Source organism: Purpureocillium lilacinum (genome assembly GCF_023168085.1).
Source record: "Purpureocillium lilacinum CBS 284.36 DNA, scaffold_7, whole genome shotgun sequence".
NCBI classification, from domain to species: Eukaryota; Fungi; Ascomycota; class Sordariomycetes; order Hypocreales; family Ophiocordycipitaceae; genus Purpureocillium; species Purpureocillium lilacinum.
The window spans coordinates 556,618-583,152 of record NW_027072117.1 but is presented as its reverse complement, the minus strand read 5'-3'; the positions used below and the strand labels follow the sequence as shown (position 1 = coordinate 583,152).

General features: G+C 60.4%; 6 protein-coding genes across 6 annotated transcripts; 3 read left to right on the top strand and 3 right to left on the bottom strand.

Annotated features, from left to right (window-relative positions):
• Nucleotides 1-172: 172 nt before the first annotated feature.
• Nucleotides 173-5,350, bottom strand: PLICBS_009090 (ABC transporter 7; the record flags this gene model as incomplete). The annotated part of the gene is made up of 2 exons (XM_065601547.1): nt 173-5,148; nt 5,347-5,350. 2 exons carry the CDS (start codon nt 5,348-5,350, stop codon nt 173-175), a joined length of 4,980 nt encoding a protein of 1,659 aa, XP_065457619.1.
• Nucleotides 5,351-10,307: 4,957 nt separating this feature from the next.
• PLICBS_009089 (translocon subunit) lies at nt 10,308-11,979 on the bottom strand (the record flags this gene model as incomplete). Its single annotated transcript, XM_018327874.2, has 3 exons — nt 10,308-10,383; nt 10,436-11,780; nt 11,970-11,979. The coding sequence occupies 3 exons, from the start codon at nt 11,977-11,979 to the stop codon at nt 10,308-10,310; spliced, it is 1,431 nt and encodes a 476-aa protein (XP_018173590.1).
• Nucleotides 11,980-12,533: 554 nt separating this feature from the next.
• On the top strand, nt 12,534-13,998 carry PLICBS_009088 (uncharacterized protein; the record flags this gene model as incomplete). Its single annotated transcript, XM_018327873.2, has 2 exons — nt 12,534-12,602; nt 12,685-13,998. 2 exons carry the CDS (start codon nt 12,534-12,536, stop codon nt 13,996-13,998), a joined length of 1,383 nt encoding a protein of 460 aa, XP_018173589.2.
• A 233-nt stretch (nt 13,999-14,231) lies between these two features.
• PLICBS_009087 (mitochondrial Homoaconitase) lies at nt 14,232-16,758 on the bottom strand (the record flags this gene model as incomplete). The annotated part of the gene is made up of 3 exons (XM_018327872.2): nt 14,232-16,062; nt 16,118-16,668; nt 16,747-16,758. 3 exons carry the CDS (start codon nt 16,756-16,758, stop codon nt 14,232-14,234), a joined length of 2,394 nt encoding a protein of 797 aa, XP_018173588.2.
• A 3,130-nt stretch (nt 16,759-19,888) lies between these two features.
• On the top strand, nt 19,889-22,317 carry PLICBS_009086 (uncharacterized protein; the record flags this gene model as incomplete). The annotated part of the gene is made up of 4 exons (XM_018327871.2): nt 19,889-20,008; nt 20,126-20,422; nt 20,478-20,948; nt 20,998-22,317. The coding sequence occupies 4 exons, from the start codon at nt 19,889-19,891 to the stop codon at nt 22,315-22,317; spliced, it is 2,208 nt and encodes a 735-aa protein (XP_018173587.1).
• Nucleotides 22,318-23,388: 1,071 nt separating this feature from the next.
• Nucleotides 23,389-23,683, top strand: PLICBS_009085 (uncharacterized protein; the record flags this gene model as incomplete). The annotated part of the gene is made up of 2 exons (XM_065601546.1): nt 23,389-23,583; nt 23,645-23,683. The coding sequence occupies 2 exons, from the start codon at nt 23,389-23,391 to the stop codon at nt 23,681-23,683; spliced, it is 234 nt and encodes a 77-aa protein (XP_065457618.1).
• Nucleotides 23,684-26,535: the final 2,852 nt, after the last annotated feature.

Genomic DNA, 26,535 nt, shown 5'->3' with positions numbered 1-26,535 from the left:
AGCACCAGCACCAACATGCTACGCTCAATAGAAACCACTTCCGTGGAGAAGCTCGTCCATTATTTCTTTTTTCGCGCCATTCTAATAATCCAATGCGTGCGTAATCATACTCCATGCAATGTATGCAACCACCGAAGAGCCGACTGCCATGGCCACCATCAAGACTCAAGCCTCAAGCCTCGACGTCCACCAGCCGCCCCTCGTCCCACTTCTTCTTGGCCGCCTTGAGCAGCACCTCCAGCTCGCCGCTCATCTCGCACATGCTGCGGAACGAGCCCTCGACGTCGCTGATGAGCTCCCACGGGTGCCCAAACTCCACCACCTCGCCCTTGTCCAGCACCAGCACCTTGTCGTAGTCCACAATCGTCTGCAGCCGGTGCGCAATCGTAATCACCGTCCCCGTCATCTCCCGGATCGTGTCCTGGATCTTCGAGTCCGTGCTGTAGTCGATCGACGCCGTCGCCTCATCCATCACCAGCACCGTCGGCTTCTTCAGCATCGCCCGCGCCAGGCACAGCAGCTGCCGCTGCCCCTGCGACAGGTTCGACCCCGACTCCGCCACCGGCGACGCCAGGTCCAGGAAGATGTTCTTGTTCGTCACCACCGACGGCGCCGGCGACCGGCCCGCCAGCGACCCTCCCGCCACCTGCACCACCGGCGTCGGCGGCACCGTCGACGGCTCGTCCGGCCCAATCAGCTGCACCCGCCGCAGCGCCTCGAACATCTGCTCGTCCGTGTACTGGTCGAACGGGTCCAGGTTGGTCCGGATCGTCCCCATGAACAGCGTCGGGTCCTGTGGCACGATGGTGATGTTGTCGCGCAGGTCTCGCAGCCCAATCGTCCCGATATCGATGCCGTCAATCACAATCTTGCCCTTCTCCGCCTCCAGCGCCCGGAAGATGGCCAGTGCCAGCGAGCTCTTGCCCGCTCCCGTCCGGCCCACGATGCCCACCTTCTCCCGCGCGTTGATCTTGAGCGAGATGTTCTTGAGCACCGGCTCCAGGTCGCTGCGGTACCGCGTCGTGTACTTGACGAACTCGACGTTGCCCTTGTCCGGCCACGACGCCGGCGGCCGGCTGTCCTCGAGCACCGGCGGCGCCTCCTGCTCCAGGTCGAGGTACTCCTTGACTCGCTCCATGGCGTTCATGTTTTGCTCGTTCATGCCATACAGACGCACCAGCCACAGAATGTTCTCGGTAAAGTTCATGGCGTAGCTGAGCGAGATACCCGCCGCGCCGGCGTCCACCTTGCCCAGGCTCAGGATGATGAAGACGCCCGCGGCAAACGACACCGTGTTGCCCAGGGCGTCCGCGCGGAGGGCGAGCCATCTGTTACAGGCCCACAGGTAGATGAACGGCCGGCTCTGCGTGTTGACCTTGTGCAGGTTGTCCCGGATGAAGCGTCGCTCGTCGCCGTAGGCGCGGATCGTCGTCATACCGCTGAGCGTCTCGCCAAACTGCTGGAACAGCGGGCTGCGCTGCACCGACTCGAGACGCTTCAGGTCGCGCGACGCCCGCAGGTAGAACGTGGCCACAAGGTAGAACAGCCCAGCGATGAAGACGGCCGCGATCAGGAAGCCTGGCGTGATGATGGCGATCAAAACGACCGTAACAACCAGCGACAGCGCACACGACATGACGCCAATCGCCACGGGCGAGATTTCCTGGTCGACAGCCTCGAGATCCTTGCTGAAGCGGTTCATCAGCTGGCCGAGCGGCGTCACGTCAAAGAACTTGAACTTGGCCCGCGTCACGGCAGACATCAGCCGGTCGTGGAGGCGCTTCGACGCCGACAGCGATCCGAAAAATATCCAGATGTCCCTGATAAAGGCCGCGAGAGCGCCAGCGGTACCGATGATGGCCAGTCCGGCGAGGTAGTAACCCAGGTTGACGTCAGGATACGCCGGCGTGGACATGGGCACCTGGCCGTTCGTTATAGCAACCATGGCTTCTCCCGATCCGTTGCCACCCAGTCGCGCAACGGTAGCCCACGTGCCCTTGGCAAACGACTGGACGCCATATCCATGAGCGGCAGAGCTCACGGCGACGTTTTGCGTGTCTTCCTCGACATACTTGTTGGCCCACTCTCGCACCCAGACGTTGGTGGCGACGGTCGCGAGCTGCTGCAGGTTGAACACTACGACCGTGACGACCCAGAACCACCATGGTCCCATAGACTTGAGATAGATCTTCATGACGGGCCACTTGACGGCACCGGTGGCCTTGCCTTCGTCCATGGCGTCGATCTGAGGCTTCTTGGACTTGATCTTCTTAGACAGCCCGTCGAGAGCATCGCCGTTGCTGTTAACCATCGTCTCCGCGTCACCGACGCTTGACGGCACGCGGCTGGGAACACGGGAGCCGCACGCCGATGGAGGCCTGGACTTTTGAATGTCCTCGCCAAACTTGCCAGAGTCGATCAGTTCTTGGGCGGGTCCCTGTGCAGCGACTCGGCCATTGTCCAGGAGAACGACAAAGTCCGCTGATGGCACGCACAGGGAGACGTTGTGAGTGACGAGGACACACGTCCTGCCCCTCATGAGCGGGCCCTTGATGCAGTTGGTGAAGATCCACTGGGCCGTGTGCGAGTCGACGGCGCTCAGGCAGTCGTCCATAAGCACGTGTGCCGAGTTGGAGTACAGCGCGCGTGCGAGCGAGATGCGCTGCTTCTGTCCGCCGGAAAGAGTGATACCCTTTTCGCCCACCAGCGTCTCGTCGCCGTGGTCCAGAATCTCCAAGTCGCGCTCCAAAGCACAAGCGACAATGACGTCCCTATACCGCTGCTCGTCATATGGTGCCGCAAAGAGAATGTTGTCTCGGATGTTGGCATTGACCAACCAGGCCGCCTGCGCGACGTAGGCGATGGTGTCGGCGAGACCCGTCTCCGGGTCAGGGCGGACTTCCTCGCGGCTGCGACCACCGGGACAGAAGACACGGCCGTCCACCAGAGTCATCTCACCCAACAGACCCATCAGCAAGGACGTCTTGCCGGATCCTGTGGGGCCTGCAATGATGTTGAGCTTGCCAATCTTAAAGTCGATGTTCATGTCGAGCAGCTGGAAGGCCCGAGAGCCGTCCTCGCCGACCGAGTCCTTGCCGCCCCAGATGAGTGTCGCGTCCCTGAGCCCAATTCGCTTGACGCCATCCTCGTCGACGTTGTCGAGACCCAGCTGGTCGTACTTTTCAGTCTCTTCTTCGTTGAGGAACTCCTCGACACGGTCGACCGAAACCTTGGCCTCCTGCACGTGAGCGAACATGTCGCCGAGCTGGTCGAGCGGGACACGCAGGAGCATGAAGAGCGAGATGGCGGTGAAGGCGATGGACGGATACAGAGGCTTCTTCTCGATGAGCGTGTAGACGAGGAAGGAGAAGAAGGTGATGAGAACAGGAACCGAGTTCCAGATGGCGACGGCGCATGCCCAGAGGATGAAGCGGGAGCGGAGCGCGTTGAGCTCGGCTCGCCGCTTCTCGTCGATGATGCGACCGAATCGCTCCTCCCAGGCAAAGTACTTGATGATTCGGATGTTCTGAAGCACCTCGTTGGTGACGTTGATGCGCTTGTCCGTTGCCTTCATGATGTTCTTGGATGTGATGTTGAAGCCTCTCGCGAGGAAGTAGTTGATGGGCAGCAGGAAGGCCATGACGACCAGGCCGGGAATGGCGCTGAGTCCCATGACCTGCCACAGGAGCACGACGGAGATGACGAGCTGCGTGGGGGCCGCGGCGCAGAGGAAATGCAGATACGCGGTAACCTCAGACACCTTGAAGCTGTCCACGGACATGAGGTTGATAATTGTGCCCAGGTTGGCCTGTTCATCGTCGCCAAGCTTGGCGATGTCCTCCTCGGTGGGAACAGTGTTGGCAGACTCGGAGTCGCTGTCCGTATTCTTCTTCTTCTTGCTGCCGAGACCGAGGGCGTTCTTGATCTTGGCCGCCGTGGTGCTGTCGCCGTCTGAGTCGCTCTTCTTGGCTTGCGCAGGCTTGTCGCCGAGCAGGACCTTTTCTTTGCCAGAGGCGGCCTTGCGACGCAGCGCCTTTGCGTAAATGTCGCCGATGATGATGGCTCGGACGCGGATGCAGATCTTTCGACCGGTCCAAAGAGCCATGCCGTCGGCAAACGATCGAATGGTGTCGAGAACGGGCATGCCAATGACGTAAAGCCACAGGACGTTGATGGGCGCCATGTCGGGCTCCTCGACGTACTCGAGAATGGCCCTGAGCAACAGCGTGGGCGCGAAAGTGAAGAGGCCGGAGAGGAAGGCGAGGAAGCACTGGTAGAAAAGCATGCCCTTGAAAAACTTGAGCAGGTGCCACGTGAGAGCACCCGTCTTCTTGAGCTGTCTGTAGTCGGCGATGACGGCGGCCGCCTTGTCCTTGGGCAGGAGGTTCCAGACGTCTTCCAGCTCCAGGGACTTCTTCCAGCCCTGGTACACAATGGCGTCGACCCAAGCAAAGGTGGCCAAGGAGAAAAGACTGGCGAGCGGCTCGCGCGACGGCTCAATGCCATCCTCCCACTCCAACAGGACCGTCTTGTTCCCCTTCCTAGTCGTCACGGCCATGGCGAAGAGTAGGGTGATGAGAGCGAACTCGATGATGACGAGGATCTGAGCCATTCGGCTGCTCGGGTGGATCATGGCCGAGCGGAAAATAAAGATGTTGAAGACCCAGCTGAGGCCGTAGATGGCAGCCGTGTGGTTCCAGAGGTGGGGGACGCGCCACTTGGAGGTGCCGAGGAAGAGTCGGAGCGAGGCCAGAATGAGGACATAGACCCAGGTAACGAGACCAACAATGGCGGCAAGAGTGCCGCGCTGGTATCGGTACGCGCCAGAGATGAGAGCAATAACATTGACGATGACGAGAGCGACGATGGCGAGCTCTTCGACAGCCTGCGACAAGCGCTGGCCAGTTGGGGTATCGGCCTGGACCAGGGAGCCTCTGCTCATCGTCTTGGCGAGGGCCAGGCGGCCGCCGTTGATCTCGAGGTCGCCATCGTCTTCCGTGTCGCTCTCGGCGGCGTCCGGCGGGAGGCCGGTGTGGTCTTCGGCTGCGGTGTGACCATTGGGCACGGGCTTGTAGCCCTTGGCCCTGTGGCTGGCGACCAGGCGCGGGACGTTGTCCCAGGCGATGCGAGCAAAGGAGATGCCAATCACTATTAACGGTAGCAGGATCTTGAGGTAGCTATTGGATCCGGGTCAGCGAGGCCTGTGCAACAGCATTGACGCAGCACACGGGCGGCCGCGGCGGCAGCGTGTGGGGAGGGGAGCTTGTGGGAGCACCAACTCTGTCTGGAAGCACGGCAGCAGGTCGTCAACCCGCCATATCGGCCACGGGCACTGCGCAAAAGCACCCATGATGGGGGCTGGGGTCGAGATGCCGTGAACCGCCTTGTCCTTCTCTCATGCACGGCGGAGGAAGCGACAGCTCGGAGAGGCACCACCAGTTCGCTCGTCGTGCCGGGGCGGAGCGAGCGGTGACCGAGGAAGCGCAGCCGAGCGAGCTGCGGATGGCGAGACTCGTGCTGCAACAGGTTGCGTCGTGGGAAAATGCGACACGGGTCGTGCTGTAGGTAGGAGAAGAGGGTCGACCGAGTCCGGCGAGGCACCCGATGCGCGGCGACGGTGCTCGGGACGGCGGCGTCTGTTGTTGTCGCAGATCGCGTTGGACCGAGCCCGTGGGGTTCGCTGGTTGGAATTGAGCGCGGGCAGCGAGCGTCACGTCACGGCGAGGTGAAGGGACGGGCTCCGAGCACCGGGGGGTCGGTGGTGGCGGGGAACGAATCGAGGAACCAAGAGCCCAAAAAAAAGCGAGACACAATTTCTGCGCCGACTAGCCTACTCGAGTGCGAGCACGAGCAACGCAGTGCCTCGGGTTCGCAGTCTCTTTCTTTCCCTGCGCAGACACAAACAAAAAATGGCCTGCGCTGCAAAGGAAGGGAAGGAAAGCCTACAGAGTACACAACGCTCCGGGCAACCAAAGAGAATGGGTGACGACGGAGGGGCGGCGGAGGAGGGAGGAGGAGGAAGGAGGAAGAAAAGGTTCGAGACGGTGCGGGACGAGGAAAAGGCGTGAACAAGTACCTCTGCGGCGGTGATGACGGGCCCTGGAGCTCCAATCTTTACAGCACGCCACCAGAGAGGCCGGCGTCCCGTCGCACACCACCGACGGCGGGATGGGGCACCTCATCCATGGATCGCGTGGAGGGCGGCGCCAGTCCCTGTCTGTCAAGCATCTGGCCTCCATCTCCGTCAGTCGCTCCAGTCACTCGGTGACCGGCCGGCCGTGTTTGGGTCGGTCGGCCGGCGGGCGGGCGGCCAGGGAGACGGTCCTCGACTCCAACCTGCTCCATCTGCACCCACCTGGGCTGCTCCTCCCGGACGCCATGACCAGGGTGCCGCCAGTCGGGGAACCAGGAGGGGGGGCCCGACGACGTCGGCGGGTGGGGACGGTTTGCAGGCCCTGATATCGCGGAATCGTCAGCGTCTGCGCGCGCCTGTCTCGATGTCACATCTCGCATCGCGCATCGCGCACGTCGGCTCCGTTGCCGGAGCTGCGGGCGTGTCGAGGCGCGGCACGGGACGGCGCGGCACTCGCATTCGTGCAACAGTGTGCGAAGCCTCACCACGCATCACGCAGCATCGCGCGTTGCGCAGCACGCTTCGTCGACAGGCCGGGTTCAAGGCTCGGTGGCAGAGACTGTGAGGCGGAAGTGGATGCGATGCCTGTGATTGCGGTGGGGGCGGGACAGGCATGGATGACAGAGGCCGTGTGGGCACAGCAAGGCGTGGCATGGACAAGCGCCGTAGCTTGAGATGCTCGTTCCTCAGGTCCCTCACCTGCAGGACAGTCATGGAGGAAGGCAGCACCTGGGCCTGTTCTCACTGGCGCGCGTTTGTTCCTGCCCGCAGTCCCAGTCGCTTTCTCCGTTCTCGTGAGGCAGGCAAGTCAGTCACCATCTCGCACCTTCCCGGTCTGTCAATACTCTCTCTCGACAGCACAAAACGAGGAAGGAACCAACAACATTCGCACTTTACCATTCAATGCGTTGCCCGGGAAGCACGACTCGCGCACAAAAACACCGCCTCCTGCTCCCATGTCTCCCAACCAGCCTGTTCCTCGTTCCTCGAGCGGCGATAATACCCCCGTAATACAGTTCTGCCTGTTTCACTCCCATCTTCAATCCTCCTCCGCCACCGTCGACTCCTCGCCCGCCCCAATCCGTCGCCTGCAAAAGAACCACGGCCAGCCAGAAACCACCTAGCGCCCACGGCCGCCGAGCGTCTGCGAGGCCTGGCAAGCCTGGTATGCCACTTGCGCACTCCTCGGCTGAAGGGTGGGCGCCGCCGCCGCCGTCTTGCTCCCTGGCCTGAAGCTTCTCCCCACCCTCCAACTCCGCTGTCCCCATTGAAAAGCCAACCGTCGGTCCGCCAGTCCGCCACCCCACGATGCCGCCGCCGGGCTTATTGTACGAGTACTACATGTACGAGGACGCGAGCCAGAGAACCCACAACGATGCCCCTGACAGCAGTCAGACGCGCCTCCAGTCGTTCGTCAAGCATGCTGGCAACACGGCATGCCATGTTGCATGATAACCGTGCCGCCTCCGTATCGCTGAATTACTAATGTTGTTGCTCACAGGCGCCTGGATTCATCCCAGTCTCACTGCCAGGTACCCAACTGCCGTGCGAGGTGTTGAGGTCATAGACTCTGTCAACCAGTGTCAATCGGCATCGCCGCTGAGCACAGCAGCATCGGGTTCTCAAAGCGATCCGCAAACGTCGCCGGGGCTACAACACGTCGCCGGCTGCCACCGCGCCCTCTCCAGCTCTGCGTCGTTGCTCCCGTCTTGTGACTGTCCCCAGGCCAGTCAAGGCTCTTCCCGAGCCACGGCTTGCATCATCGACCGACCCTCCTGAACCATCGCGCACCTCTCCCGCATCCACCAGCCGCCACCAACTTTGCCCGTTGAGGAATCAGGTCGACACCCACAAGGGTCCATGCACGCTGCGCTCTCGTGACTCACCGCCGTGCAATTGAGGTCCTCAACACCACCGCGAGTGCACACTGTCAATCAATTCTGCAACAAGCATGCGGCGGCATGGCGCGCCGGGTGACATTGCAGCTCGCATCCCTGCCACGACGTGAGCCGCACATTTTGAAGGCGGTCAGCTGCAGAATGGCTTGACCCTTGATCATCCCGCGTTGCACGGATGTCTCTGGCAAACCCGGACTGCTCTGCTGGCAACAGTGGACAGGCACCATCACGCATGTTTCGCTGCAGTCACAGCTCGGGACCAACACAACGAAAAAGTCCGGTCGAACAAGACGCCAGCAGCGCACCTCGTCGGGGCCCCGGATAACGTGCATTGGCCATCCACTTGGTTGCATGACCTGCCTGGTCAGGTGCGTCCAACGTTCGTGGGGTCGGCACACTGTTCACCCCTCTGCCTGAAGCCGCCCCGCAGCTCGGACCTCGTACCCGAAAGGGGTCTGCTGCCAGGCGACAGAACAGTTCGTCAGCCATTGTCAACAATTGGGGCATGTGCTGCAAGGCGACGAAGGCCCAGGATCGATGAGGACATCACTTCAAGTTCAGCACGGCTTTCACGCGTTTCCGATCACGTCTGAGCCACAAGAATGAGAACCACTCAAATCGAAAGCGCGCCCGCTGCAAGACAATGAATGTCTCGCGACTGGAATTGCGGCGCACGATAGCTCGGCCTTGGGTGACGCGAGACACTGCACAGTTGCCAACGAGCGATTCTCGACAATCTGCAGGCTGTTCAGCTCAAACACAAGCAGCTTGCAGCTTGCTTGTAGTATCGTGAGTCACAAGCTGGCACCGAGACAAGAGATGAACAGTGGTACTTGCTCTTGTGCAGAAAACGGGCGCTAGGGCGGTGCAGCCAGGAGTACAAAAATAATCCGGCCTAATGCAAGATCCGAGTCCAAGACGGTTGATGAGATTGACGAAACCCGGGACTTGGTCCAATCTCGACCGACCTCCGTCCAGAACCGGTCTCCAATTGCTCGATTCTTCCCAGGACCATCCCGTTGGCGCTGGCCCGTGAGCCGCTTTCTCGATGGTACGCGAAGACAAACTGCCTGTTGGTCTGTGCCGCCCAGCGCGTCACGGATTCGTCCACTCACTTGAACGCACCTCGGAATCCGTGTGCATGTCACGTCGTGCACGGCGCTGGTACAGTATTCACGCAGCCATTGGTTTTCTTTCCCTTTCAAGCCAAGTTGTGAATATGCACATGTCCTGGTCCAAGTCCGATGCAATGTCTCTTGCGGCCCTGCAAGAAAGGCGAGGAGGAGTGCCTGCCTGCCATCCGCCGTTTCGTTTTGCTTCCCGGCGTGAAACTTTTGCTTTGCCCGGATGACTCCAACGGGGACGGACACAGAGGGCGCACTGGGGGCCAACTCCACTGGCTGGCTGTCTTGCATCCGTGTCGTGCGATGCAGAACCCACAAGCTTTTCGGCACGCGAAACTCTACCGTACCGCCCGTGGAACTGATGCGTTGCGTTGTATTCATCCGTACCTATTCCATGATGGAGCGTAACGTTTCGTTCGTAAAGAACGCTGATGGAATCGTAAATTGGACCACATTAGCATTTACGTGTGCATTTGCAGGAGAATCTCCAGACCGGACTACTCAGTACGAGAGAGATCTTTCTGTTCTTTCGCTCGGTCTTGTTGCCTTCCGAAAAGCACTACCCTAGAGCGACGATATGCGCTCGCGAATCCGTCACGCAACCAACCAACTCGCAATCAATTAACTAGCGGCGGAACACATTGAGCAGTACCCACCCGTATTGTTATACGATGAAGTTAGCAGTACATTGTACATCTCGACAATCTTGTGTCGTCCAGTCTTTTGATAGGCGCGGCAGGCAGACTTGAAGTCATTATTTCATTTGCGCTAGCTGGCTCGTCCGGGGCAACGCAATGCGCCAGAGTCGCTTCCTCACGTACAATTTCTCATACAATCGACGCCGTCGCCGCCGTCGCCACCGCGGGCAGTCCTCGCGGCCGGGACGATGATGGTCCCTCCCTGCCCGCCACGACATTGTCCAATCGACTTTGCATTGACGCCCCCTAGACTCCCCCGTTTCGCTGTGAATTTTTGGCGAAGACCGTAGTTGTGCCTCCTTTATATGTTCTTTTCGCGCTTTCCTCCCTCCATATGCCACTGTTGGTACAACAACAAAAAATATGTCCCGTGTCGCCGCGCGCGTCGAGTGATCGCGGCGGGAACGCGGGTTGTATAGAAATTGGGGCTGCCGTCTGTCGGGACGCGGCGCGATTACCCCATGATCATGCCCTTCATGCCGGCCAGATCTCCCTCCTTGGCGGCGATTTCGAAGTAGCCGTAGATGATGCTGCCGGCTGTTAGTCCTTGTATACATTGAAAAAAGAGGGTGATGCACTCACGTGACGGCAAGGAGGGTACCGGTGCCGGAGCCGAGAGCGCCCATCAGGTCGCTGGCGACGGAGAGGGCGCCGATGCAGGCACCGCCAAAGGCGGCGGCCGTGGGGATGATGCGCTTGAGCTCCTTGTACATGCTCTGGTCGCGGTGGCCGGCCATGACGAGACCCTGGTCCTTAAGCTGCTTGGCGACGTCGCGGGGGCTGGAGCCAGAGACCTCGATCCACGTCTTGGAGAAGAGAGCGCAGGCGCCGAGCATGTAGACGATGTAGGCGGCGGTGTGGATGGGGTCGAGGAGCGCGTCCTTGAAGTTGAGCGGGGGAGACATGTAGTAGACGAGGCCGGAGGCGGCGTGCAGCTGCGAGGAGCCGTCCTTGGCCTCCCAGACACCGAATAGGCGGACCAGGAGGTTCTCGGAGAAGCGCGAGTACAGCATCTGGCTGATGAGGAAGACGTTGGAGGACAGCGCCGACTGCAGCATGATGGGCATGTTGGACGTGTAGAACAGGCGGACGGGGTACGAGCCGCGGGCGCCACGCTGGCGAGACGACTTGACGGGGATCTCGACGCGGAAGCCCTGGAGGTAGATGACGGCGACGAAGACCAGGATGGTGGCCAGCAGGTTCATGATGTTGGGGAGGTTCTGCCTGTAGAAGGCCTCCTGGAGGGCGCGCTGCTTGTTGGGCCAGGTCATGAGCAGGTGGAAGAGGGCGATGACGGCACCCTCGAACTCGGGGCCGCGGCCGGTGTTGATGGTGGTCGGGGAGAAGGCCTTCCACATGATGGACTCGCAGATGTTGGTGGCGATGAACAGCGAGATGCCGCTGCCGAGGCCGTAGCCCTTCTGCAGAAGCTCGTCGAGCAGAATGACGATCATGCCGGCGACGACGAGCTGGAGGATCAGGAGGAAGACGATGCCGGCGCCGAGGTCGGAGGGCGGGCCGTAGAGGCCGGTGAAGACGTAGACGGTGGCGGTGCCGGCGGACAGGATGAAGGCGAAGAGCTTCTGGGCGGTCTGGTAGAGCTCGCGGTCCGACTTGAGGTCGAGGTTGACGTCGATCATGTGGGTACCGGCGAGGAGCTGGAAGACCATGCCCGAGGAGATGATGGGGGTGATGCCCAGCTCCATGAGCGTACCACGGTTACTGGCAATGACCATGCGCAGCCAGTACAACGGGTCCGAGTTGTCGGAGGAGACGATGCCGTAGAGGGGCATCTGGCTCATGACGAGGAAGATGAGGAGCGTGAGGGCCGTCCACATCATCTTCTGGTTGAAGGGGATCTTGGTCTCCGGCTGCTGAACCTCGGGGAGGAACGGCACGAACGGCTTGACCAGGTCAAGGAATCGGACTAGAGAGGCATCGCGCGCGTTAGCATCGTGTCGTCGGCGGTAAATGGCGGCGCGGCGCGTGGCGGTCGTTGGACGCGAAACAGGCACAAGGGCGTGGTTGGACGCGAAAGGAAGCTCGCGCGCACGCATCGTCGCGCCACCCATCCACCCATCCGTCCATCAGCACAGCAGCGGGAGCAGCAACTTACGGGAACTCATCTTGGCGGCTGGAGGGACAAAACCCGGCGATTAAAGAAGGAATGGAAGTCAATTCACCAGGGGGAAAGGGGGGAAGAAGGACGGAGCCGTGAGGAGCTCGCGCAATGGGGAGGGGGGGCGGCGAACGAGGTCGACGGGGAGGGTTTAATAGGGAGAGGAGGAGCAGGAGGAGGAGGTTGGCGATCTGGCTTCTGGAGTGGTGGCGCCTTGCCCCCGAATTGTGAGATGTGTCCAGTCCAAAATTATTGGGGGGCGGCACGTGACCAGGGGGAAGGCATGGGACGGGGAGCTGAGCTGGAGCTTGGGGTTCCATGCTGTTCTGGATTGGGGCAGGGGCCCCGCTGTGGGGCGCGGAAGCCTCCGCTGCAGCAGTCTGGTTCTGAGGTGCAGCAAGCAGGCAGGCAGCTTCGATCTTAGAACTCAAGACAGCTGCCGCCAAACGTCTTTCATCCGATCCCACAACCCCTGGCCGGCAATGTGTTGAACAACCCCCCGCTACACACACGTGGATGCTTCGCCGCTTCGGACCGCTTCTCCGCCGCAATGTTGCAACAATGGCCGCCCGCAGACCCGTCGAGCCACTGCTGGTCGTCCTGGGGTCGACCGGCACCGGCAAGTCCGATGTAAGTCTCATCCGCATCTCAAACAAAACACACGTGTGCCCCCTCCATCCATTGATCCATCACTGACGAGCCCCCCAAACAGTTAGCTGTCGAGCTGGCCACGCGCTTCAGCGGCGAGGTCATCAACGCCGACGCCATGCAGCTCTACCGCGGCCTCCCCATCATCACCAACAAGATCACCCCCCAGGAGCAGCGCGGCGTCCCGCACCACCTCCTCGGGCACATTGGCCTCGACGCGACGCCCTGGGACGTCGAGGACTTTAAGCGCGAGGCTACGCGCGTCATGAGCGAGATCCGCAGCCGCGGCAATCTGCCCATCCTCGTGGGCGGCACGCAGTACTACGTCGACCCGCTGCTCTTCACCGACGTCATTCTCGACCAGGTGCAGCAGCAACAAGCTGACGGTCCGGACAAACCGTCGTTTCCTATCCTTGAGGAGCCAACCGAGGTGCTGCTCGAGGAGCTGCGCAAGTGCGACCCCGTCATGGCAGAGCGGTGGCACCCCAACGATCGCCGCAAGATCCAGCGCTCGCTTGAGATTTTCTTGCACACAGGCAAGCCCGCGTCGCAATTTTATGACGAGCAGCGCGAGCGCAAGGCTGCGGCGCAAGAGGCTGGCGCGGCTGGCGCGCCCTGGGAGAAGCTACTCTTTTGGGTCGACACGGACAAGGAGGTCTTGCGGGAGCGTCTGGATGGGCGCGTGGACAAGATGCTCGATGCGGGCCTACTAGCTGAGGTGCGCGAGCTGTACGACTTTAAGCGCGACATGGCGGCCAAGGGCGCGCAGCTCGACATGACAAAGGGCATCTGGCAGTCCATCGGCTACAAGCAGTTTGAGCCGTACCTCGCCGCCCTCGACCGTGGCGAAGGCGTCCCCGCGGATGATCTCGCAGCCCTCAAGGCCAGGGCCGTCGAGGACATGAAAACGGCGACGCGCCGCTATGCAAACTACCAGACGCGCTGGATCCGGCTCAAGCAGATCCGTCGTCTGCGCGAGGAAGGCCCCGCCGCTCTGCGCAGCCTGTACCTCGTGGACAGCACCGACGCCGCGAAATTCCATGAGCATGTCGTCGCCCCCGCTGCGGACGTGACCGCGCGGTTCCTCGCCGGAGAGCCGTGCCCCGACCCAGCGACCCTGTCGGAGCGCGCGCGCGAGGTGCTCACCGTGGCGGTCGAGCCTCCGCCGCCGGAGACACCCGTGCGACGCACCTGCGAGCTGTGTCAGACAGTGCTCGTCACGGAGCAAGCCTGGCAGCGGCACGTCAAGGGTGCATCGCACCGCCGAGCAATGAAGAAGAAGAAGAAGCTGGCGCTGGTGCCTCTCAAGGAGACTGGTCAGGAAAATTCTACAGAGGCAACACCGCCGTCGAGCCCTGACATTGGGTCCTTGTTTTGATGCCATTTCATTCAGGATATCTATGTAGACAGGCACATCAATACCCCCCTTTCCCCTCCTCCTCCTCCTCATCTAGACTCCACACTTGCTTTTTATAGGCTCTTCCACAGAAATGGCAAAGAAGCCGCCGCCGCCGTTCATGAAACCAAAAAGAAAAGAGAAACCAAACATTCAAAAGTGTACATCAAGGTATAAGATCTCTATCGCGCTCCGTGCTTCCCGCCGCCGTCCTTCTACTTTCCAATCTCGGCCCTGACCCACTTCTCCAGGCCGCCGCGGGCGATAATCTCCTGGACGTTGGGGGGCAGCTCGCCGACCTTTTGGCTCCAGGTCTGGCCGTCCTTTTCCGTGACGACGACCTTGCTCCTGCGCACGTCCCAGAGGAGCTTCCAGCCGGTGCGGCGCGTCAGCTGCTGCGGGGCGGTAGCGGCGGCACCGTCAGTAGTAGCGGCGGCGGCGGGCTTAAAGGCCTCGCGCAGGCGCTGCGTCAGCTTGGGTACCTCGACGCCCATGAGGGCGTTGTTGATGCTGTTGCGGGAAAAGATGTTGCCGAAGCTGCCGGCGACGACGAGGGGGATCTTCTTGGCGAGGATGGCGGTGGCGGCCTGCTCGCGCGACGAGCCGCAGCCAAAGTTGAAGCCCGTGACGAGGATGTCGCCGGGGCGGGCAATGTTGCGGAACTCGAGGTCGTAGTTTTCCATGCACACCTCTGCCATCTTCTCCGTCGAGACGTTGTCCTGGTACGTGTACTTGCCCGGGTAGATGCCATCGGTGTTGATATTGTCGGCGTCGCAGAAGACGATCTCGCCCTCGATCTTCTCCGGGAAGCCGGGCAGGATGTCGGTCAGCGTTTCGTCCGAGGCGTCGGTGGTGGGGGCGGAGGCGGATTCGGATGCGGGGGCGGCGGTTTCGGACCCGGTGAAGTCCTTTTCGGCCCCGGAGATGAGGCTCTCGGCCTCGGCGATGATCTTGTCCAGCGCGTCCTCGATGCTAACCGCCTTGTCTGCTTCAACGTCGCCGGTGCCTTCGCCGATGATGACCTTTTCAACTCCCTCGGGCTTCTGGTACCAGCCGGGGCCCGCAATATGCCCCTTGAGGGCGCTGGCGGCGACGACCTCCGGGCTGGCGAGGTAGGCCTTGGCCTCCGTGGAGCCCATCCGGCCCTTGAAGTTGCGGTTACTGGCGCTGATGCCGACCTCGCCGGGCTCCAGGAGGCCGGCCCCGAGCCCTATACAAGGCCCGCAGCCGCTAGGGAGCAGCTTCGCGCCGGCCTCGAGCATGACCTGCCAGTCGCCGGCCTCTTCGGCGGCGCGCTGCTCGGGCAGAGACGCGGCGGCCATGTAGAACTCGACGCCTTCGGCGATCTTGGGAGTGGGGCCACCCTTGGCAGCCTCGCGGAAGACGCGGGCGGCGGCGGCGATATCTGACGAGCGCGAGTTGGTGCAGGACACCAGGTATGCCTTGTTGACGGGGATTGTTTGCGCCTCAAGGTCGCGCAGGGGCGTGGCTACCTTGACCGAGTTGGGGCCGGAGACGAAGGGCGAGAGGGTAGAGAGGTTGATGTAAATGGTCTTGGCGTAGGTGGCGCCAGGGTCGGCGCGCAGTTGATTCTGGAGAAGGTCGTCGATACGCTCGTGCGTGAACTTGGCCTTCCCGCCGAGTTCCGGGTTGAGCATAGCTGAAGTGGTGGCCTTGGCCCGCAGCCACGATACCAGGACCGAGTCGATGGGGAAGAGCCCTGACAAAGCACCGAACTCGGTGGTCATGTTGGCGATGGTCAGGCGGTCATCGACGGGGATGGAGCGCATCGTCTCCTCGGAGCCGGTGAACTCAATGGCATGGTTGAGGACGTCGTCCTGGTTGAAGAGGCCGCACAGAGCAACGATGACGTCCTTGCCAGTGACGCCAGGGGGCATGACGCCGACGAGGTTCACTCTGGCAATGGGCGGGACCTGCCACCAGGTCTTGGAGGTCGCCCATATTGACGCAGCATCCGTTCTGACCACTGGTGTGCCCAAACATCCTACGCCACCGTACATGTTTGAGTGGCTGTCCGAAGCGACCCTAATATAGAGAACGTCAGAATTGTCACAGCATAGAAGAGCGAGGTTCTACTCACACGACGGTGCCGGGCCAAGCGTAGCCTTCCTCGACCATGATCTGATGGCCGATGCCCCTGCCGGCCGGGTAGAAGTCGACCCCCTGCTTCTCGGCGAACTCTTCGATGCTCTTGTACTTGGCCAGGTTGGCTTCCGACTTATTTTGAACATCGTGGTCCAAAGTGAAGACCACCTGGCGGTTATCATAGACCTTGTCGGCATTCAACGAAAGGAACTTCTTCTTGACCGGAAACGTATTATCGTGGGTCATGCAGTGGTGTGGCGACAGCGTGACGTAGTCTCCGGCCTGGACCTTCTTGCCAGGGGCGAGGCCGACTGAATACTGCTGCACAATCTTCTCGGTGAGGGTTTGCGGGGTGTCGGAAACGTTGGCGGATAGAGGAGTCGAGGCACGCGCCTGCTCGAGCTGGGAGTGGAAGGCCTCGGCGTTGCGGAGCGCACGGGACGTGGTGATGGGCGCAACGGCGCGACGCGGTACCAATTGGGCCCGGAAGAGTCGATTCGGGAGTAATCTCGTCGTCCGGGCAGCGGACAATGCCGCAGCCCTCGCCTAGAAGCCGGAAGGTCAGTATGATGCACATGGTCGAGAACGAATTCGAGGGGTGTCGTTTGCCGAGGCACAACGTACAGTGGGCAGCATGCTGGCGGTGCGGGCTGCGATGGTCTCAGCAGCAGCCGCCGGTAGCGCAAAGGCCGATCACAGAGAGCGTCGGAAGCGGAAGTGGCACGGAGGGGGGCACGGCGGAGGAGCGGGCGCGGGTCGGGAGGGAGACGGCGGTCTCGTGATGCGGCGGCATAAGTTTTTCGGGTGGTGGTGTTGAGGCGGGCGGGCGGTCCGAACGCCGGGGGCATTGACTGCGAATTGCGAAATGTTTGGAGCGACTCCGGAGCGTGACGGGCGAGTGTGGGGCGGGGGATGTGAATTCGCGGCGCCGCCATTGGCTGGAGGTGCGGTCCTGGGGAAGGAGCCAGGCGGCCCCAGGGGCACTGAGGTGCTGGACTGAACTTCTCACAGTGGACAGACGCGCTGTCAAACGTCACAGGGCAATTGGACGCCTGGGAGAGGCCAAAGGTGACCACTGGGCAGAGGTTTGGTGTCCTGGTGGCCGACAGCCCAAGAGTCCGGATGTCGTTGCAATGGAAAGGCGACTTGCAGGAGGTACTGTCCGCGCCCTACGGCATCACCCCTGTCAATACACCCTCGACCGTAGCAATACAATCACGTCAAGGCGGTCTTGCCGACCTGACTCTACAGATCCGAGGAGTACGAGGACCGACGTCCAGGAACATGACGTTTGGCGGCATGCAACGCAACACAACACAACACAACACAACAGCTGGCAGGAACCCACCCACCATCACCGAGGCCGTCCGCCGTCCATCCCACCGAACCCACCGACCGCCGTCCATCCATGTGTCAAAAAGCTGGCTGCTGTCGTGAAAAGCCGCGCGCCGCCGGCAGGCATCTGGAACATGTGGTCCCCGAGCGAGACGCGAATGCGACTGTAAGACGGAAAATATTGGGACGCCTAATACAGTTAAAAAAAAGCTCGCACTCTGAACGAGCCTGCTTCAGCGCCAAAGAAAAGACTCAGGAAGAGTCATCGGTGGTCACGCGCGGCTGTTCGCGCCCAGCCCACGAATTGCAGCCGGGAAGGCGGCCGGACGGCACTTGGGGCTCCCTCCCTTCCAGGCTGGTCCCTTTTTTTCCCAGCAGGGTTCCAGGTTGGATGGATGGGGGGCCGGGCCCAGCCCGCCGTCGAGTCATCACACCGTTCCAGGTTGGGCGGTCCCCCGGCGCCCCAGCTGGGGAGGCAAGGAGTGGAGGGGGCACGAACCGGATGGACACGGCTCCAGGCTGGGCTCGTTGTGCAGAACGAGATGGATCCGACCGCATTTGCCCATGCACAACCCGACGCCACGGCGGCCTTCGCATCCGTCCGCCGCCGTCCAGAACGCCGCCGCCGACGCCGCCCATGCCCACGCCAACGCCGCCCGCCCGCCCGCCCGCTCGCACATCTGGGCGCCCTGGTGGTGGTGTCGGAGACGCTGCCATCCGGCCGAGCACGGGCAGGGGAGCGAAGAAAAAAAGAAGAGCGGCCTGCACGCAACGTACGTCAGCGGAGCCAGCCTCTCTGCCCTCTGCGGGCGTGTCATCGTGACTCCCGCACGCGCGCAGGGGGCGATCGGCGGCGGAATTGTCAGGGTTGTGAGGGTTGCGCCGCCAGCGGCAGCAGCATCTGATAATTGAGCATCGTGGTGGCTGATGGCTCTCCGACGACGTACGTACGTAGTCCTCGTGGCCCTTTTTATTTGACGCCCCTGTCGCGGACAACGCGTGTGCAGTGCAGCAGCTTGCGAATGCGCGCCATCAGCTCGGGTATCGCTTCCGCCGCCTTGCTACCTACGAAGTAACTTAGGAGTCAGAACAACCCCAGCTCAGCCCAGCCCAGCCAAGCAAGAGGACACGGTCGACAGTTGCTGCTTGAGGCTGTCGCCGAGACGAAACGTCGACCGACCGACGCCTGTCAGCACCGCCGCCCCCTTTGTTGAGAAGCCTGTCTGTCCATCCACCCATCCAATCTCATCCACCTCGACGACGTGGTGTATTGCTGTTGTTGTTATTGCCTGCCTGGCTGCCAGCCGGCCCAACGAACGAGAGGAGCGGACGAACTTGCCTGACTTTGGGGCCATCGACCGACCGCCGCCCGCACATCGATTTGCGTTTTGTGCTCCGCCGCTGATAAAGCAACTCCGCACCCGTCCGCAAGGCGCCCATCCATCCATCCATCCACCGTTCATCGACGACCCTGCTGTCTTGTTAATTTTGCTGCCTCAAACCCTTCGAGCACTGCCTGTCCATCTGCCTGTCCCCGACGCTCCATCTTAATTTACTTCGACAGCTTCTCGCCGCGTAAGTGCAATTCCCCAGTTATACTTCGCACCACATCCATCCCACGCCAGGCAACGTTGGTCGCGAGCGCCTGGTGAAGCTGCGCTGCCTGCCTGCAGGCCACCCGCCGCACGGTCCACTGGGTTCGGTGTGTTTCTCTCCACTGCCCGCCGCTGAGCTGTGACGGGACGGCGCTGCGCCCAAGATAGCCCAGTGCACTACCTTACCTGCAGTGCAGGTTCCGGGCAGGTTGTTGGCGGGTGGGGCGTCCGCCTGCTGCGCGACCCTCCGTGCGCTAATCGCGCCGCCCTAGCGTCCCGTCTGCAGCGAGCCATTCTGGCGAGTGCGAGCCTGGAGCCCTGGCCTGCCCGTGCTGACGCTCATCTGCTCCCAGCTCTAGGTTTCTCTCTCGGTCACCCCCAGTGCACTTCCCCCGGCTGCCTCGTACAAGTACGAGCCCGAGTGCCTGCCTATCGACCGACCCGCGCCCGCCCCTCCACGTGAAAACCACCGCCACCCCCCCGGCCCAGCATCGTCATCAGGCAACGAGTTTCTTCCTTCCTCGACCGCGATCCCTCCGTCGCTTGGCCCCTGACTAGCGGATCGTGCCGACGCCAGGCAGCATCGCGCACTGCCCATTAAACCAACCGTGTCACCCGTCGACGGACCCAACCGCTGCCTTGGTGCCTCGCCCCGACCGCCACGACCATTCCTCAACCCTGAACGAAGCCGCCGCTGTCGCCTGCCGCGCGCACCTGCCGGTCTCTCTGCCTCACGCGACGCCAATCCTCTGCGGGACCTTGGCCTCGCCTCCGTGCCAACCGCCGTCGACCCCGACGCTCCCATGTGAGGCGCTGGGCGTCCGCGCACACCAAACATGTCGTCACACGCCGCGTCGGCTGCCCCTCACAGGCACGCCCGCGTGCTCGCCTGCGTCCTGTGCCAACATCGCAAGATCAAGTGCGACCGGAACTTTCCCTGCGCAAACTGCGTCAAGGTTCGTCGCTGCCTCGTCGTCGCACCCCCCGGGGCTCGGTTCTTCTGCGCCGTCCCCCGCGATGCGATGCCCCTCCCCCGCCATCGCGCCACATCTTGACTGACAGCTTCGCCTCAGGCAAATGTCACCTGCACTCCCAGCACGCCCGCCCCGGCCCGCAAGCGCCGCCGCCCAAACCAGGATCTCCAAGAGCGCCTCGCGCGATGCGAGGAGCTGCTCAAGCAATATGCCGGCGCTGCTCCGCCGTCCAAGGAGGAGTCGCCCGCCGCGAACCAAGTCAAGCCGGAGCCGTCGGACACGACGCCCATGAGCACCGACACGCAGCAGAGCTGGGCTCCGGCCTGCCAGCTGGTCAACGAGGACAACGGGCCTCGTTTCATGGACAGCTATATCTGGGCCAGCATATCGGAAGAGGTAGATCTCGCTGCACCCGCCCTTGCAAGCCACGGCGCATACTAACGAATCCTAGCTCCAAGCCATGCGCGACATTGTCGAGACGGAAGACCCTGAAGACTCCAGCATACTCGGCTCCGAAGAGCTCACTCCCGACAACAACGCAGACCTCTTTTTCCAGAGCGACGTGTCCACCAGCATCGAGGAGCTCACCCCAGACCCCGTCCACAGCGTCAAGCTCTGGCAGCTTTTCCTGGACCGGGTCAACCCCTTGACAAAAGTCATCCACGTACCGACGGTGCAGCCCATCGCCATGGAGGGGGCGACCAACATGGCCAACATTCCCTTTCACGCCCAGGCCCTTCTCTTTTCCATATACACCATGGCCGCCTTCTCCCTCACAGACTCGGAATGCATAGCGACCTTTGGCATCTCGCGAGAGGCGGCGATGCAAAAATACACTGCCGGCTTCAAGTCGGCGCTCATGAGGTTGAATTTCCTCAAAAACTACAACCAGACTGCCCTGCAGGCACTCGTGCTGTTCCTGGTGAGCATTCCGTGAGTCTGACCTTTGACGCCACCGCTAACGCTCTTAGCAATCGCTGCAAGGACGGTACGACCGCCATGCGGCGTGGATTCTCAGCGGAACTGTCGTACGCATCGCCCAGAAGATGGGTTATCACCGCGACGGCGAGACCCTCGGGCTGGACCCGTTCGAGACGGAAATGCGACGGCGCATCTGGTGGCAGCTCGTCATCCAGGACTCCAAGTACGCCATGATGTCGGGGCTCACACAGTCCATGTCCCCAGACACCTGGAACACACAACTTCCGCAAAACGTGAGCGATTCGGACATCTTCCCAGGACTGACGGAACCTGTGCGTGCCCGCGACGGGCCCACCGAGATGGCGTTTGTCATCATGGTGAACGAAATCTTCAAGTTTAAGCTGGAAAAGGACAACAGCTCCGACGGACGTGCCTTTGAGGCGGCTCTCATGGGCCATGACCTGGACGGAGAATCCGACTCTACTGATGTCCACCACACCATATTTGCCAAGTTCCGTGCCTCGGCCGAAGACCTCGAGAGGAGGCTGGCCGAACTGGAGGCCAGATATGTCGACAGAAATGCTGGCCCTGTCCATAGGGCGGCGCTCTCATTGCGACCGATGATGACGAACAAGCTGTCGGAGATGTTGGTACCTATGCGTGAGCAGCCCGAATATGGCACCGAAATCTTTGGTCCCAAGGACAACCTGTTCAAGGTCTTCATCATGGGCAACGAGCACAAGATGGAGGCCATGGAGGTGCTCAAGGACACGGGTTTCTTGTGGTGGGTGAAGCTGCACTTCCAGCTCGACATCCTCGCTCTCATGATCGCACAGCTCTGCCGGCGGCCGACGGGAAGCCTCGCCGACCGCGGCTGGGCCGTCATGGAGCGTGTTTACGAGTACCACGAGGAGCTGTCCGACATGACGCAAAAGCAAAACTCGGTCCAGGCGCAGTTTGTCCTCAAGGCGTGGAAGATGCGCGAGCAGGCATATGCGCGGGCCGGGCGAGCCATCCAGTCGCCGCACTTCATCATGCAGCTCCGCGACATGTTGCCGTCCCACGAACCTCGCTCGTCGACGCAGTCGTCTGCGACGCCGCCGATGGCTTCGCAGGCGCACATGCAGCAAGCTCAACAGCCCAAGGCGGCGGATCAAGCGATGGGCTTCCAGCCCACCAGCGACATGGACCCCTTCATGAGTGGCTACCTCGACATGTCGACGCTCGACTGGGGCGTTTTTGGCGATATGATCCCCGGCGGCGGCGACCAGCTCTCGGCCGCCATGTTTGGCGGTCTCGGCCTCGGCAACGCCCCCATGGGGGGCATGAGCGCCGTCAACAACAACATGGGCAACCCGAACCAGTTTTGACGCAGCAGCAGCATGCATGCATTTGTGGCCGGAGTTGCGAGAGGATTCATAAAAAAAGGCTGCGCGCGTGCACCACACACGATAAGCTACCCGTGTGTGTGCGCGCGCGCTGGAGGATTATGACGTGTTTGCGGGTTTGCCAGGCGTTTTTACTTGTGTGTTTTTTTTTTGGGGGATATATACTACGTACGATTGTCGATCGATACACGGAGGATATGGATTTTGGCGGTCTCCCCCCTCCTAGCTGGGCAGGCGGAGTTTCGGACGGACGGATGGACAGCCAACAAACACCCCAACCCCACTCGCGGTGAGTGACTGACGGACGGATCGGATTGTACACTACACTACACTACACTACTACACTGCTACCTTCTTTGCCTGAGGGTAAATCTCCCTGTACTATGTACTCTACCTATGGACTGGACAATCCAAAACTCTACTATGGCTGCTTGGTTGCTTGGTTGCTTGGTTGCTTGGTTGCTTGGTTGCTTGGTTGCTTGGTTGCTTGGTTGCTTGATTGCTTGATTGACATCGTTGACGTCGTTGCTGTCGCTGGTGTCGTCGTCTGGCATGTTCCATCTCTACGTTGGTTTTGTTGACGCGTTCGCTAACCACGCCTGTTCTTTGTTTGCGCTTACACAACGGTAATTATTGACTTTGGCCCCAGTCTGCCGACTGACGACGTGACGACACGGGCCTGGAGGTTCAGGTTCTGTGTGAAGGACCGTGACGAAGGTCGTGTGTAGGGAGTTGTATCGTTGTTTCTGCTGATGTTGAACGAGACGGTGATTTGCAGCGAGCTGCGAGTAGAGTATAAAGGCACGATGCTCGTTGTCTCTCCCTCGTGCTCTCTGCCTGAACGAACCTGCCACATCATTCATTCGCACATGACCTATCCCATTTACCTTCGAACATTGCAGACATCCTCGGAGACGACGCATTGCAAAACCAGCCAGCCAGCAGAACACTTCCCACACCTCCCACATTCCCACCCGCCAACCGCCCGTTTCTCCTCACCCCACGTCCTTTTTTGCCCATCAAAACGACGACGACGACGACGACGACGACAAAATGTGCGTATCGTACAACAACTACAGGGAGTGCCTCAGCTGCCTCAGCTGGACGTACTACAGCAGCAGCGCGGCGGAGGCCTGCGAGCCGCTGAAACTGGCGATGGCGAAGTGGCGCAAGAAAGCAGATCTGGGAGAGAGTAGGCCCGTCTGCGAGGATCAGCGCTGGGAGAAGCGCGTGACGCTTCAGACGCAGGTTTGCTTCATGTGCGTGCCGCCGCCGGGGGCTGCTGGTGGTGGTGGTGGTGGTGGTGCAGGTGGAGGAGGACGAGGAGGCTGGTGAGGAGCATGAGTAGGAGGAGGTGTGGTGGTGCTGAGGTTATGATGTGTGTAGTGTAGCGGTAGGTACGGAAGTCTATCCTAGAGGCTCAAGGTCCGGTACTAGATGGCGAAATTTGTTGTTACCACGTAGTTAGTGTGGTTCTGGTCGCGCAGTCCCGTCGCAAGAGGTGCCATGTTCTAAGTTACTACATAATACGTACTTGATTGATACAGCCTGTTGTATGACTCGGTCATCATTGAAGATACGGCGATGAGTAGCAATTAGCTCAGTGGCATAAATAGCGTACATTATTCACTGTTTAGAAGGCCTAGGTTGCTCGCTTACAGGAAGTAAGTCAGGAAGCCTCAGCTAGACTTGCACAGCCGCAAACAAGTCTTCGTAGTTCTTGGATCGAATTTGCGGACAAGTTCGCCGCGTGAGAAAGTCTCCATGAGATAGATGGCCATGAGTGGCGCTTACACGACCGATGTGTCGCGGTTTTGCTGGAAACGAGAGGCAGTGATTTACAGTAAGCCCGTAGAAGAGTGTTGTAATACTATAGTGAGAAGTTGACTAGGTCCTACGTAACGGCTATCGCGTATACGCAGGTATGATCCCTATGGTATTTTACTTTATAAGGTAGCAGTGATTTACAGTAGGATAGCCTACATAGTATAAAATGCTCTCTCCGTATGTATTTCGCTGCCTAGCTACTATATCGTTCGCACCTATGCTCTCTGACTCTAAAAACCATAGAGATCCGCGTAGACGACGCAGTGCAAAAACAGCCAGCCAGACTTTTATGTTCCCGCCCTCCTCCCTCCCCACATCCATTGCCCTAAAACGACGACAAAAAAATGTGTTTGATTTTTCGCAACTTTCGGCTCTGCCGAAACTGCAGGCGGCGCACGTACCTCGGCTCCATCCCGGGGTCGACCTGCGACCCGTACAGACAGGCGGTGGCGCAGTGGCGAGCAAGGAGGCGCCGGGGCCAGCCTCCTGTCTGCGCGAACAAGCACTTTGAGGATCGGGACGTTTGTGGGACGGATGTTTGCTGGATGTGCGTGGTGCCGCTGGGGGATGGTGGAGGAGGAGGCTGAGGGAGAGTATTGCTAGGAGGTGTGGTGTGGTGTGGTGCTGAGCGGTGGAAGAGCGAGGCGGGGATTGTGTAGCAGTGTAAGTTGATGGTAGGGGCTTCAGGTTCGGCAATGGACAGTGACCATTGTATACAGGGTCGATGTTTGGAAGGTTAGGTTGCTCGCTTACATAGGGAGCCTCAGCTAGACTTGCACAACCGCGACTCCTTGCTGGCCGTTCTTCATCAAATTGGGGGACAAGATCGCCCCGTGGAAAGCCTCCATGAAACGCGATGAGTGGTGTTTGTAGGACTGATGTGTCATCGTTCCCCTAAGGTGACAGGTAGTTTTTTCCAGCGAGCCCGTCAATGCATGTATAAAAGGTGTATTCCTGTGCCTCTCTGTCTCCCTAATTGAAAGGAGCGCAGCAATCACGTCGTCCGCACCACGCCCCCTATTCATCTCTCCGGCACGTTCACGATTCGATATGTGCACTCTATATCACAACTACAGGCTCTGCATGAACTGCGGCAGCTGGACGTACCTCAACTCCACTGCGGCGCCGCCCTGCAAGCCGCACCGATACGCGATACTGGGCTGGCAGACGATGGGGTGTCGAGGCCGGGAACCTACGTGCGCGAACCAGCGTGTTGAGGATCTCGTGACGTTTCGGACGGAGGGTTGCGCCCATTGCGTGTCGCCGCCGTAGCGGGAGGGAGGTCGATGGACAGAACTGGGCGGTACTGGCGCTGAGTGACTTGGAGTCTTGAAGGAGGCAAGCTGTGATTATGGGGTTGCTGGATACTTGGTCGTGGGTAAGAAGTAGGGCTCGGTGATGGATTCAGCTTGTAAACTGCTTTGAAGTAGTATGACTCTGGTCGCACAGTCAGTCGTTCTGATGTATCTTACTGCACACTTACATAGCAGGTTGAGTGATTTGGTTAATACGTGCCCATGGTGACGGCGGCGGCTCGCAGTTAGCTACATGTACTTACTGATATAAATATCGGGCTTATTTGGAGGAGCTTATGATGTTGCTTCTGACTGTTTCCTCTTCCTTCTCCCTCCCGCGCGTTGAACCATCTACCATCGATGTGCATAGTATACCACGACTGGCGGGTCTGCCAGAGATGCAACGACCATGTACTCATCCGGCAAAGGTCGGGGTCACCCTGTGCGGAGATGCGGCTCCAGTGGAATCGATGGAGACAAAGTTCAAGGAGGTACCATTCTATGCGGCCTCAATGCCCGCGCGTGATTAACAAAAGGTGCATCGATTCCCGGGTGGCGTGTTGCTGGCGTTGCGTTATGTTGTAGTGTGGTAGTGTATAGCTTCAAACGCTGCTACGAGAGACTGCGTTGTTCAACGCTTTGACTGCCATCAGGTCGTCACGGTGATTACACAACTAGCTGCGTGTTTCAGTGCTAGCACATGATGGCGATGGTGAGTCGCTGCCAGCTCCATCCCCGGTATAAATATCGGACTCTCTCCTTTCATTCGCGAGCTTTCCTCCAGAAATAAACGGTTGAAGGCGCTTAAGGTCCACGTCTACATCGATTCCATTGATCTCCCACAAAGACAAGTCCACTCCCTGAACAGACGAGCATCAAACAACTACATTCTCCCTCTTAAGAACGACCAGCACATCTGACTCCCGCGGCGCATCAAAATGTCCACCGTGTGTTATGACTATCGAGTCTGCCGAAGCTGCGGACAGGCAGAGTACATCGGCTCGACGCGGACCTTGTCCTCTCTGCAACTCCAGGACGCGCTGGCAGCCCAGAAAGGCACGGACACCCGGGACGTGAA